General features: G+C 32.2%; 2 protein-coding genes across 2 annotated transcripts; both read left to right on the forward strand.

Moving 5' to 3' along the window:
• The first annotated feature begins 5,384 nt into the window (after positions 1-5,384).
• On the forward strand, positions 5,385-6,525 carry LOC143198797 (GTP cyclohydrolase 1). The gene is made up of 2 exons (XM_076408284.1): positions 5,385-6,143; positions 6,203-6,525. Exons 1-2 carry the CDS (start codon positions 5,482-5,484, stop codon positions 6,330-6,332), a joined length of 792 nt encoding a protein of 263 aa, XP_076264399.1. The 5' UTR covers positions 5,385-5,481; the 3' UTR covers positions 6,333-6,525.
• Positions 6,526-13,952: 7,427 nt separating this feature from the next.
• On the forward strand, positions 13,953-15,134 carry LOC143199017 (GTP cyclohydrolase 1). Its single transcript, XM_076408732.1, has 2 exons — positions 13,953-14,746; positions 14,807-15,134. Exons 1-2 carry the CDS (start codon positions 14,073-14,075, stop codon positions 14,934-14,936), a joined length of 804 nt encoding a protein of 267 aa, XP_076264847.1. The 5' UTR covers positions 13,953-14,072; the 3' UTR covers positions 14,937-15,134.

The following is a 15,134-nucleotide window of genomic DNA, read 5'->3' on the forward strand; positions in this document are numbered from 1 at the left end:
TGATATTGTTGTTTTGATTTCAACTTGTTAACGGCGCTATTATGCAAATACGGTTTTACGGTATCTATTGTTGTTTATAATTCGTTGTTCAAAGAGTTTAAAAATCTATAATAGTTATCTATTCACGGTAATATGAAAGAAAATTAGATGAAATTATTATTTTTTGAATGATCAATATTATTGATCCTATAGTATTTAATTACAATGTTAATGCGGTCAATAATAGTCAATGTTTTATGAATTTCATTATTTTATTAAATAAATGACCTTATAATTAAATTTCGTTATTGAACTTTTATATTTTTTTCTATAAAGGTTTATTTCATTCAGACAAAAATAAATTTACTTTATTACCAAATTATTTACTTGATAATATTAGCCTGTGATCTCTAATTTTGGATAACATGGCAAAATGTTTATACAGATATAGGTGTTATTATTATGTGTACAAATAAGTATCAACCTTTCGAAAATTAGGACGCCATCACTATGGAAAAACTGTCTTATGTAAAATCTGATTTGCATCAACGCCATTATTCTCAGAAACGGTCAACATAAAAAAGCTGCTCAAAATGATCAAATAAAGCGACTTAAATCTTGCAGGTAATGAAAATCTACACGAAGATGGTTTAAGGGGAACCTTTATCCTACTGGTCGTTTCTATCCGACGTGGTAGTCTTGTTTAAGTTGCATTTCACACTAGGACAATGTAGTAATTAGCAATTAGTAATAAATATTGACCAGTATAATAATATATTGTGGAATTTTGTATTATTTTACATTAAGTACGATATTACTTTTTGTTTCACTCATTTCAGTTAAAAAAAACTGATTTTGTTTTTACTAGTGCGCCATTTTGTAGAAAAATTCTTAATTTGTTATATGGTGAGAATTTTAATCATATTTGTCATTTGTCGGCAAATGAAGTCGCCTAGTTCTTTTTATTTTTATGGAGTATCTAATTGTGATATGCTATGATCCTGATAAAACAGAACTCTTTTGGAAAAGAGCTTGTTTTTAAGCACAATTTTTACCTGTAATTTTTGTGCGTGTACTATTTTCATTATAAAATCTGGATACCATAACGAAGAATATGTATACCATGGTCAAATTTTGTGTTCTTGTTTCCTCTGGGTTGTTTATCGTGTGCTTTCTGTTCACCTAACGGTTTGTTTATTCAAGTATATAGTATGAATCCAGGGTTGGGCAGTATTTAAATTAATATTTTTAAACAAATACATATGCGGTGGTTGGTAGAAAGTATCACCACAGACGAGAGGCAAATAATTCAATATCTTGCAATTTATGCCTTAGAGGCAAATTACAAAAAACACGAAATAATGCCTGGGAGTGACGAAATACTAGTAGAGAAGATGATGATTTAATGGGACATTGTTCAAGTGCATACATTAGAAATGGTGTTAGAGATACTCAGCTTCCTAAATGATAAAATCAAAAAGCTTACCATGCTTCAACGATGTCCAAATTGATAAAATGTGTACATAACATAGAATAATAAATTAGGACTCATCAGTGCCTCTAGAAAGGTTGTTTTCCTTGGCAGGTTTAATTCATCCCCCAACAAAAGGATGGTATATTATCTGATGGTATATTTAAAAATCTAGTGTTAATGAAAGGGAATTTTATGCTCTTAGTAATTATTAAACTTGGCAATATAGAATAGGATTATACTATTTACATCTATTTACAACTGACTGTATTTTGAAATTTTTTTAACATAAAATTGTTAAAACACTATATTTTATATTTTATATTTCAAATTCACGACTTAAAAATATTTTGTATTTCATATTATCAATACATGCGAGATAGTATTTTGTAATTTGTATCTTAATTAACACTCTGTATGAATCCACATCTCAACCGTTATCTCGTACCGACGAAAGGCATTTTCTTGATTTTGCTTGAATAACTCCAGGATGATTTAGAGGTCATCTATTGATACTTGTTATGTTATTATTATACCTACTGGTCTGATGGTCTTTTATGAATAGTAACAACCTTTGACATGCTCCTTCTATTTTTATTTGGCATGTAATGTTATGTCTAGACAGTTAGCACTATTTGCATATGGTATCAGTTGTAAGACTTGTGGACTTTATGGATGCTTCCTAGTGTCTTTCCACTATTAACAGTGCTATATCATCTGCAAATGTAAGGTAAGTATTGGTATATCACTGATATAGAGCAGATAGACGATAGGTCCCCAAACGCTGCCTTGTGGCACTCCTGTTTGTATTTCTTTTCTATTTATTGGGGACATATGATGTTAATATCTTTACATATTGCTTTGGCAGCACCTCGTTTAATTTATACATCAAGCCCTGGTACCAAATTTTATCGAAGGCTTGTGTTACGTTTAGGAGAACTGTTTGTTTTTCTTCCAAAGAAGGTTGTTAAGTGTTTTTGTCTGAATCCGAACTGGAATTAGTACTTTAAGGTAAATTATATGGCTCGATGAATGGAGGTAAAACGAAATGAAACAGTGGTGTTTACATTATGTGACCGTTATTTATTGGCTATATAAAAAAAAATGTGGAAAATACAAAATAGATAAAACGGATGGCAGCGGTGTTACCTGGAGACGAGGCTTCGGCAGTCGATGGTGGCACGCCTAAACCAAACGAGGGTTGAGCATGAATGACCGAAATACTCTTCAATAACATCCCAGATAAACGTCTCGGGGTTGCCGCCAGCTAATCGTTGTCGGGTTCTAGTTGGCGCTGCTGGCACCTCGCCCGTGTTCAACATCTGGGATTATATTTCTGGGTATTTTGTAGACCGTTATTCCAATATGTAAAATTCGACATGCCTCAAGGTGGCTACAGTACCAGTCCGAAATTCGGTTGTTTTTTTATTATTGTATCGTATATATTATTGAAAATGAAGATGGGGTTGCAGGTGTATTTTCTGAAATAAATATTCTAATTCTTGACATCGGTGTCTACACATGCATTCAGTTTCTTAAAATGCTGATTTTTGAAGTGAAGATCTGGCAATTTCGAAACTGCTAGGAATATATTATATTTAAAGTATATCAATTAAATTTAAAGAGCAACATTTATCTTCAAATCACCGGCAATGATAGAAGTTATGCTTCATTCGTTGTTTCCCGTCATGGCTTCCCGTGGTCGGATAACATACGCATATCTTTTGATCAATATCGATAATTTTTGGCGTCGTTATATCGATAATTATCGGTAATCCCATATATAATTGCATCATTACTAGATACTGACTACAATTATGAAACTTATAACTTCTTAAATAACAAAATTCCAGTCTCCGGCTTTTTAATTATTTTAACAATTGTCAAGTATTATTATATTTGAAGGAGGCAAAAAAAGACAAACCGTACACTTTAATTAATAACTATTACACTTTATTAGAATCTGATAAGTTTTTTTTCTCAAAACTGTTTTACGATATGTATTGATAAACTTTTAAACTACGCTGTATATAATAACATTAAATTGCGCATTATATATCTCAAAAGAAACTATAAACATTTAATTGAAAAAGTTAATAAATGATTTTACTAATTCTGGTTACTATAATCTACTAAAATTTGCATAAAAAATCGTTTTGATGATTATTAGAAATTTTGTATTATTCTGATCTTTATTATTAAGTTACAGATTATGTTACATTGAAATAAATCTAATATTTTCCCTATAATAGCTCTAAGTTATAGGTTATGGTAGATTAAAAATATAATAGCTAGTTCTGATTATTATTATAAATTTTGTTGAAAAGAATAAAACCGATCATAGAGAGAAAAACCCTAATACCAACACACCAGTTTGGGTTTATTAACATGCACTCAACAATAGACCAGGTCCACAGAATAACAGATGTTATTGAAAAAACCTACGAAAGTCAAAAAATATGTTCAGCTATATTTGTAGGTCTAGCACAAGCCTTCGATAAGGTTTGGCATGAAGGCCTTGTTCATAAACTACAGAAAATGCTACCACAACAACACACCGAACTATTAAAATCATATATTACAACCAGAATGTTTAGAGTCAAACAAGAAGAAACTTACTCTACAATAAAAGAAGCTAAAGCAGGTGTATCGCAAGGAAGTATACTGGGACCAATGCTTTATCTAGTCTACACTTGTGATATACCACAAATGGAAAATATTACGATGGCTAACTCTGCTGATGATACTGCGATTATAGCTGTCGGAGACAATGTGAAGAAGCCTCACGAAAATTACAACAGGCAAGTGACAATATAAATAAAGTAAATCTGTACATGTGCAGTCCACCTATAAACAGACCGTACACGCACCAATAACATTAAATAACACTATCATTCCATATAGCAACAACGCTAAATATCTTGGAATGAATCTCGATGCAAAACTTCGCTGGAAGCAACATATAAAGAAGAAAAGAAAAGAACTGGAATTGAAATATAGGAAAATGTAATGGCTAATTGGAAAAAAAATTACAATTAACAGAATATAATATATTGCTATTATATAAGCAAATACTGACCCCTATATGGACATACGAAGTTCAATTAAGGGGATGTTCTGCAAAGAGTAACATAAATAAAATACAAATTTTTCAGAACCAAGTCTTGAGGGGTATTATGGGTGTACCAAAATACTATAGGAATGATTAACTACATCGAAACTTTCAGATACCCACAGTCAGTCAAGAAATCAAGAGAACTACTCTCTAATTAGACTCCATTCTCATACGAATATTGAAATATTGCAACTTCTGGATAACATCAGAACAGGGCACAGACTCAAAATAATCTAACCACCTGATCTTGTGTAGTGTTGTATAGTGAGGTGCATATATTCAAAAATTCAGCAGTGACATGCATAAACATTATTTCACCAGAGACTGAGTTAGGGCCGAGGGGTCCTCCTGGTTATATACCTAGATTTAAGTTATCATAAAGACAAATTGTAGGTTAGACGGAAACGACTAGTAACAATGTTTTAATTAAATAATAAAAAAAAGTATAAATTTTATATTATTACGACCTTTATTATTTAAATACATTACATTTTTTCCATATAATAACATTCTTAATTAACAAAGATATCATACAACCGCTAAATTTTATATTATAATAATCAAATACGATTTCGTTAAGTCATTATGGTTAATTCTCTGCATATTATAATGATATTAACACTCGAGAATAAAAAAAAACTGCTGTAACACTCAATGAGCAATTTTATTCACCGAAAAACCCTAATACCACGGAAAGGTAGCGCACGTCACATTGATACGATTTCGAGAGCTGACTTTAAAGTGGATTCCTCCTTACTATCACCGTGACGTCAACATTTTAATTTAGTATAAAACAAGTGAACCGGCTACAGAGTCAGTTTGTTGATATTACTAACTATCGCTAACAACAGCTACTAGTTACATATTTCTATAACGTTTTTTAAACTGCTTTTCAAATTATAATAAAAGTTTAAAAATGGTTGAAATTGGTGTTACTAACGGACAACAAAAAGAGACTTTGAAAACAGTCACCAAAAAAGGAACAAGCTCAACTAATGGACATTCCAATATAAATTCGAATGGTACAGAACAAAATGGATCCAAACAAGGGGCAAGTACAAGTTTAAGTTTACCTAAATGCCACTGTGTCAAAGGCGACGAAGCATGCCAATATCATGAAGAAAAGAAAAACCAACCAATCAGAGAGGATCTTATACCTGATATGGCGAATAGCTACAGGACATTGCTGGCATCTCTTGGCGAAAACCCAAATAGGGAAGGTTTATTAAAAACCCCCGAAAGGGCAGCTAAAGCAATGCTGTTCTTCACCAAGGGCTACGAACAAGACTTAGATGAGGTTCTAAATGATGCCATATTCGATGAGAATCATGACGAGATGGTTGTGGTGAAAGATATCGAAATGTTCTCCATGTGCGAGCATCATCTAGTCCCATTCTATGGTAAAGTATCCATTGGTTATATACCTTCGGGAAAAGTGCTTGGATTGAGCAAACTCGCCAGAATCGTGGAAGTATACTCAAGAAGACTTCAGGTACAAGAACGTTTAACCAAACAGATTGCATTAGCTGTCCTCAAGGCTATACAACCCACTGGCGTAGCTGTAGTTGTCGAAGGATCGTAAGTAGTCTAATTCCCTATTTTTAAACTTAAAATTACTATTTTTTTTTAATTTCTAGTCATATGTGTATGGTAATGAGAGGAGTACAGAAAATCAACAGTAAAACTGTCACATCAACGATGCTTGGTGAATTTAGAGATAACGATAAAACTAGGGAGGAGTTTTTGAAGCTAGCTTTAACTCATTGATGTATTATATGTTAATTAATACGAATGCTTGTTAATAATATAATGCTAGGTTTAAACTAAGTTAATCTAGATATTCCAGATAACTTACTTATTTGTATAAAGTAATGTATAAGTTTAGTACAATTCTCCTTAGAGCGGAACCAAAGTTTCACTATGTGATATATTTATTTATATAATAAATTGTTTAGTGATATTTATAGCTATTTTATTACAAATGTACAGGAAAATGTATCAAAACCTCCTCAAACTGGAGATGTTGTAGATGACAATGTGATTCAAAAGAAGAACTTTTAAGCTTTGGACTATAACACTACTTAACTTTTGTAGTATTTATTCACAGTAGAAGTATTTAAATCTACAGAATGATCAAGCTGATATACTGCTGCGATAGTGTCTCAATCGAGTTTTGTTAATGACATGTCGGTTTTTAATTTATATTTTGTCATTATTTATTATTATTATCAACGGAAATACATATAATGACAAAACGCAAACAGCTTGGACTTAAACTAAACCAAATTTCATATAATAAAAAATCATACAATAATACTTATTACCCACGGGTAAGTTGTTGATATTCTAAGACATTAATACAAAAATATATACACCAAGATGCCATGAACACCAGATAGTATAAAAGTAATCTAACAAGATAACAATTTGCTATTATGAAAATTCATCACGTTATAGAACTTGATATTTTGATTTTATTTATACGATAATTTGCATTCCCAGACACTTTACAAAGTGACAGACCCCTCTTAAAGAATACTTCTTCGGTATAAATTAGAGTCTTTATTTACCATCGAGGGTTTATCTGGACTGGACATACTGTTTTAACGAAGGCTCCGAACCACGGTCCTTGGCATTAAGCCTACCGATTGTCATAGTGACAGTGACCGACCAAAAGACATCCAATCTTACCTAGCATGGTAACTGGCCTGACTGGTATGAAGGGATATTTATGATTTCCCTGTCAAGATTCGAATTCGCGACTATCGCAACCGAAACAATGGTTAACCAAGCCGGTAATATTGATTCTGTTTGCACTTATTTGAAAATTATTTGAAAGCGTATCTCAGAGAATTTTTCTTGCAAAAAAAAATATATTTTAAACATATTTTTTAATTATTAATTGCTTGATGTTTTGTGATAATTTTTCCCTTTAAATAGACTATTTTTCAGGAAATTTGGCACGATAGATATTAATGAAAATATTTTCCATTATTTATTACAAATATTTGAGTTATTTAGTAAATTAAAACGTAGATTTATTTAACTAGGACTTTAATATGTAATTTATATCATACTTAGGGGACAAAATAGAAGAAAAAAAGTATATATAAAGTAAATATGCCCTACAAAAACAGAATCTATGATAAGATTATAGCTAAAAAATATAAATTTATTTGATAATATGTATTATAATACTAAAATATGTAATGTTATACTTTATGTCATACTAGCGACCCTCCCTGGCTTCGCACGGGTGCAATGCTGATACTAAATTAAATACACTACAGAAAAAATATGAACGTTGTATATAAAAACATAGCGGCCCGCTCCGACTTTGCACGGGCATAAAATATATATGCCTATGTCACTCAATGAAAACATGATTAAAATAGATCCAGTATTTTTGGTTCATTCATTACTGCCCTTGGCCTGCACGCATTAAATTTGGAGTAAAACAATTCCTCTTCCCCTATACTTACTATGAAGATTTCCTGCTATCTTTGGAATATCTAAATTCATACAATTTTTATTACATTACACATTTTTAAACGCAAATTTTAAATTTGTAATATCTCCGAAAATATTTGTTTAATTTACATGCTGTAAGGAACCATATTGATCTATATTAATTGCACACTGTATTTAAGGTACTTAATTCGATAAGGATTAATGCCGTATTGCTTAAAATAGCTTCGTAAATAAGCCATTTTCTCACGTAAAAAGTAAACAATAAAAATGGTTAATGTGGGTTATCCCTAAAAGATAAACATATACCATCCCGGACTTTTTTGTAGACCTTTTTATGGTGTACAATACTGTAGTACATTAATTTGATCTAACTCGTAGGGTTAGGCAGCGTTTTTGCTAATTGCTAAATAAGCCTAAAAAAATAGGTTAATTTACGACATCACGTTAGAAACCTCTAAAATTAGCAATGTTGCCTTAGTATATTATGCATGTATTATACATATAAACCTTCCTCTTGAATCACTCTATCTATTGAAAAAAACCGCATCAAAATCCGTTGCGTAGTTTTAAAGATTTAAGCGCACATAGGGATATAGGGACAGAAAAGGCGACTTTGTTTTATACTATGTAGTGATATCGCAAATAATAAAGGGCTATAATAGTAAACCATTATGGAGCAGGAAATAATAAAACAATGGTAATAACAAATAAATACGAAATTTAATTGTTTCAGATAGTCAATTAACAATTTCTCAGATAGATACAATTACAATTTACTATAAGCCATAACACTTACTATTGTTTCATAATACATCTAAATAAGGGTGGGTTATTAATGTTAATTTTCAGCAGTATATATTTTGTATAGTTTGTTTCATATTTATGTAGTTTGGTTCATAGTCCTTTTCTCTATTGAGTTTCTTGCTTCATTGTTAGTGACTTGATATATTGCTTAACGTGGGATCTCAACTATTCTTCGGTTTTTACCCTACAAACAGGCGAGTGATCAATTTACGTTAGAGACTATCCCAGAAGACATCTGGTTTTATAGATACTGGTTACTGGCGTAATTGAGATTATTTTCCTTATCTCACAAATATTTTAACAAGCATTCACCGGTGGAATTTGAACCCGCGACTACAGCGGCAGTAGGGGGACCATCTTGTCACCTTAACCACTAAATATAATACATTAATTATTTAAAAAAGTTAATATTGGGGAGAAATAATAAATTTATACTCTTAAGTATTATACGAAGTATGTGAAAATATGAATCGTTTTACCAGCTCCCTTATCCACCAAAATAGACTTTCTTGATTAAATAATCCGTTCAGCATGTTCAATTGTTCACTGTAGTGCTAGAATAATTCGTCACATGTCCTTCATTTATTTCCAGTTAACCAAAGAATGTATCTATGAACCTTTAGGATTTTAAAATATTGTCATAAATATTTATGTTTATTCATAATTTTAAAATAATTTTAGATCAAATTATATTGTAACAGGTCTATTGAAAAATCCCCGGCCTGACACATAGATGGCGCTACTAGAATTAAATCCAAATGTTTTTTAGTTAGCCCTAACCCTCAAATGATGCATGTAAAAGTTTGACAGCTGTCGGATCATTAGTTTGCGAATTATAGCATTTTGAGTGAAGTAACTTTTGTTATTGTGAAAAATATGGATAAAAAGTAATTTCTCGTGATGATGAAATATTGCTTTTTGGGAGGAAAAATACAGTTGAAACAAAAACTTGGCTTGATGCCGAGTTTCCGGACATTGCCCCAGGAAAATCAACATCAGGAACGTAGTGGACGCCCAAAAGAGGTTGTTACCGACGAAAATATTAAAAAAATCCACAAAATGATTTTGAATGACCGTAAATTGAAACTGAATGAAATAGCGGACTATCTAATGATATCAGCTGAACGTACATCATATCATTCACGAATATTTGGATAAGAGAAAACTCTGTGCAAAATGGGTGCCGCGCGAGCTCACTTTTGACCAAGAACAACGACGAGTTGATGATTCAGAGCAGTGCTTAAAGGTGATCAAGCGTAATTAATCCTTTGCGTCGATATGTGGAAATGGATGAAACATGGCTCCATCATTTCACTCCGAAGTCCAATCGACATTCATCTGAGTGGACTGCAGAAAATGAACCCGCTCCAAAGCGTGGGAAACACAACAGTCGGCTGGCAAGATTAAGGCGTCTGTATTTTGGGATGCGCATGGAATAATTTTCATTGACTACTTTGAAAAAGAAAGGACCATCAACAGCGACTATTTCCTATTCCCAGAATGGTCGCTGGGAAGAAATTTTCGTCGAATGAAGAGGTGATCGCCTAAACTGAGGCCTATGTTGAAGCAAAGGACAAATCGTACTACAAAAATGATATCGAAAAGTTGGAGGGTCGCTATGATCAGTGTATCACCCTTGAAGGGAATTATGTTGAATAAAAAACATTAATTTTGTGTTTTACTATGGTAGGCCGGGGACTTTTCAATTAACCTGTTATTTATATTTGTTATAGTTGTTGTTCCATATAGAAGGCTTTTTTTAATTGTTTTCTTAACAAAATACCATAACAAAGAAAATATAATACAGAGCTGAGTTTTTCTCGTTCCAAATAAAATATAACATTCTGTCATTTATTGCGAAAACCTACCTTATTAATATTGGACAATCGGGTGAATAAATGAATGAATCATATGACTTCCTGCACAGAGTGAAATACCGGTCTTGTAATAGTGTTAAATAAATGCAGAACGTCGTCGTTTGGTAAAAACCACATTCTCTTGAAATATATTTTTAGTAGTTAAAAAATTAAAATATTTACGGTGGTTCTTATAATAGTTCTTTTATATTTGCTTTTTAATCTTTAGAACCATAATTCTACAAAGTTGGGCAATAATTTTCCAAAAATGAAAAGGAATTTAAAATTAGATTTATGGATTTGAAAATCAATTTTATTTTTTCAATATACGAGGGTTGATCTAAAAATAAGGATCCCATCAATTTATTAATAGACGAATTTGTTTGTTGTCGTAGGGACTTATATCTTTGGAAATAGGAAACTTTGCTCTATTTTTCCACATAATCATCATCATTTTCTAGGAGTTTCTGTAGACATTAATGAAGAGTGTTTCCTCTATGGCCCTTCATCATTGGTCAGAAAGTATTGGCCACATAAATACTTCTTTAACTTGTTGATTTGAGTTGATTGCTATCCCAGGTAAATTGATCAGCAATATCCGCTTATAGTCCTATAGTGTACTGGTCACTACTTTTATCATCTGAAAGAGTTTCTTTGGACTCTGCGATTGGAGACTCTCTGTCAGTTGACGATGAATATTCACGTTTATGTTTTTTATTGTTTTGAATTGTAATTGTCTTATATTTTTATTGAGTAATATTACTTTAGTTTCATTTTTTCAAATAAAGGTTCATCTGAACTGGACCTACTGCTGCTGAACCTTATTATTTGATCTGTAGACAGTAATTTTAAATAAAAACACCCATGCCAAGAACCATTGTACTAACAAGACTTTAAAAAATGTGATGACAATGAACTGTTTAGAAAAAGTTGTCTACTATTTGTAAACACTTTGGGATGATTTCCTTTTTCAATTTTTTATCACCAGGTTATGTTTGACTATTTTTAAGTTTACCCTTGTATTTTAAAACAATTAAATATTCGAATAACGATTAAGCGATGCAATATTATTGTGTCAAGTTTATATTGAGTTATTAAGTTTTTTAAATTAGTTCTTTTCAACTGTTGTTAATAATCAATTTATGAATACACTAATTAGTGACCATTAAATCTATTTTGATATAACTTTCTCAAAATCAATAATCATCAACTAACATAGTTTAAGATATTTTCTCAAAATGACCTTTCTATTTTTTGTTTTCTTAAGAGTGCTCAAAATTAATCACTAAAGGAATTAGATATATCGATTTATTAGCAATTAATTCATATCTACAAGAAAAAATATGTATTTTTTGATGGTGACTTTTGACACGAAACTTCCCTTCTTTCCGAGAGGGAAATTTCTTTTTCTTCGTTCCATTCGAAGTAATTCTTCTTGATCGAAGTTTTTAAAACAATTGTTGAAATAACAATTAACTAAATGTTAGTAAACAATTATGGTACAATAATGATGCTAAAAGTGTTATTTTGCAGGCTTGGTTGGCGCTGCGGTAAAGGCGACAGGACGGTCCACATACTGTTGCGATAGTAGCGGGTTTCAATCCTGCTGGGGTATGGTCGTAAATATATGCTTGTGATTGCTTATTATTTGTGATTATCCTAGGCAAGAGTGCAAAATCCGACAAGGAAAATGATCCCAGTCACGCCAGTTACCAGGCTGGGTAAGGCTGGATGTCTTCTGTGATTATTTCTAAGTTGGTCACTCGCCAGTTGGTAGGCTTAATGTCGAGGACCGTGGTTCGGAACCCACGTTAAACAGTAGGTCCAATCCAGATAAACCCTCGTTGGTAAAAATGAGACTTCAAAATATATTTAAAAAGTGTTTTATTTGATTTAGTATAATATCTACATTTAGAGGATAATCGGCATGATATGAGACACATTCATCGCAATGACAAGTGCGTAGGTATAAAAATTCGAACTTTTAAGATGAATATATTGGCGAAAATGACACATAGCACTCAAGCTTAGCCTAGTAGAAAGAATTTATGAAGTACCTTATATTATAAACGTAAATATATAACAAAGAGCACAGCATATCAGGCTCAAAATCAAATATCTATATTAGTTGATACTTCCAACTTCGTCTAAGATCAAAGAGATTGGGTTATAACTTAATTATGTAGCCTACTTAGATTCACAATGTGCAAATATGAAGTTGCACTAAAATGTCAAACCGACTAGTAATCAACGCTGCTAAATCAAAGTTTTTCGATTAATTACCAATGGTTATCGCTAAGTAACCAACGAAGAACTATCCACTGTAAATCAAATGGATTTACGTTAAAATTTATCCAAAATTTGCATATGAAGTCAAAGCCAAATCACATGAACTTGTACTTGTTATTATTGTTGTTGAATTGTTACTCTTAACTTTTGCTCAGGTGGTCTAATTTAATTTTAATTTAGGAAATTCATTTTAATGTATTTATTGCTTATGTAGTCTATGAAGTACAGCAGAACAATAGTAATACGTTAATTTATAAATTAGGATTGTATAGAGCATATCGTATGTAATAATAAAAAACAAGTAATCAAATATCTTAAGGTAAATAATGATATCTTATAATCTCAACCATAACACTACTTTAGTTTCATATCAACTTTCAATTCACAATATATTTTATTTATTAGCATATTTTAATTCATCTAAAATACCATGTTATGTAATTTATAATTTATTTATAACAATAATTATTTATGATATTAATTGTACATAAGAAAAAAATTCAATTAATTAATAGACATTTACATTTTTTTGTTGAATTTATTGAATTGAGTGGAATGGTTTTTGTTTTTAATTTATTTTACAAAGAAATATGCTTCGACAGTTTCGAAATATCTGATTATTTATACAAAATTAATTATTATAATGGCAGGTAAATATTTTTAATTAATATATAGGATTGAGATAAATCCACGTAAATGTGTCTTTGAAAACCTCGATTTATTAATAAAACAGATTTACCAAATGCAAAACAGAAGAAGAAAACGAGAAAACTCTGATTCACGATATGACCAAACTCGGAATAACACAGTAGGCTTCGCCCGGCGAAAAACCAGACACGAATGTGTTATTGAAAAACCGAGAGCGTCACGCCAATACATTTTGAGAACGGCGTCTTATAGGAGGAGCCTCTTCAATAGCGTCTGACGTCATTATTTTGATACAGTATAAAACAAATGAAGCCACAGTTGCGGCAGTTTGTTGATATCCTTGTCGGAGTCTATTAAGAGCTACGAATCGAGCGGGTTTCGTTACGATTACGTTGTGTTTTCTTTTTCAGTTTTAATTTATTATTAAAATTAAATCGACATGGTTGAGATCGGTGTAGCCAACGGGCAACAACAACAACAACAAGATTCGTCGAAAGTTGTCGTTAGTCAGAAAAAAGTCGTCGGTGAGACGATGAACGGTCATACGAACGGAACCATCAATGGACAGAACGGTGCTGGACCATCGCATAGCAAGGAACTGGGTTTGCCCAAATGCCATTGCGTGAAAGGTGACGAAATATGCAAGTATCACGAAGAAAATAGAGGATTACCAGTACGAGAACTCGTTATACCGGAAATGGCGAGCAGCTACAGGTCACTGTTGGCTGCACTGGGCGAGAACCCGGACAGGGAAGGTTTACTGAAAACGCCAGAGAGAGCAGCCAAGGCAATGCTCTTCTTCACCAAAGGATACGAGGAAAATCTCGAGGAAGTTCTTAACGACGCCATCTTCGACGAAAATCACGACGAGATGGTCGTGGTCAAAGACATCGAAATGTTCTCCATGTGCGAGCATCATCTAGTCCCATTCTATGGCAAGGTCTCCATTGGATATCTCCCATCGGGAAAGGTCCTGGGATTAAGTAAATTGGCCAGAATCGTCGAGGTTTACTCCAGAAGGCTCCAGGTACAAGAGCGACTCACCAAACAAATCGCCGTGGCCGTATTGAAAGCCGTACAACCCACAGGAGTTGCTGTAGTTGTAGAAGGATCGTGAGTAAATTTTATTTGACGACAACGACAAAAAAACTAATATTATCATTTATTCTATAGTCACATGTGCATGGTTATGAGGGGAGTCCAGAAAATCAACAGTAAAACGGTCACGTCAACCATGCTAGGCGAATTTCGTGAAAACCAAAAAACTAGAGAAGAGTTCCTGAAACTAGCTTTAAGTAAATGAGATTTTTTCTTAAAAGTTCACTAGGCTTTATTGTATATATTATCAATTAACTAGATATTCTAGTATATATTGTATAAAAACTGTACATTTGAATTCATTATCTACGTATTGTGTAGTATTACGAGATGTTGTGGAAAATTTTCGTTCTTTATCATGTGATATATTTATTTTTATAATAAATTATTAATAGTTTAGCTA

This window comes from Rhynchophorus ferrugineus, unplaced genomic scaffold (genome assembly GCF_030347505.1).
Source record: "Rhynchophorus ferrugineus isolate W39M unplaced genomic scaffold, kcgeb_rfMv2 rfM6, whole genome shotgun sequence".
NCBI lineage: Eukaryota > Metazoa > Arthropoda > Insecta > Coleoptera > Curculionidae > Rhynchophorus > Rhynchophorus ferrugineus.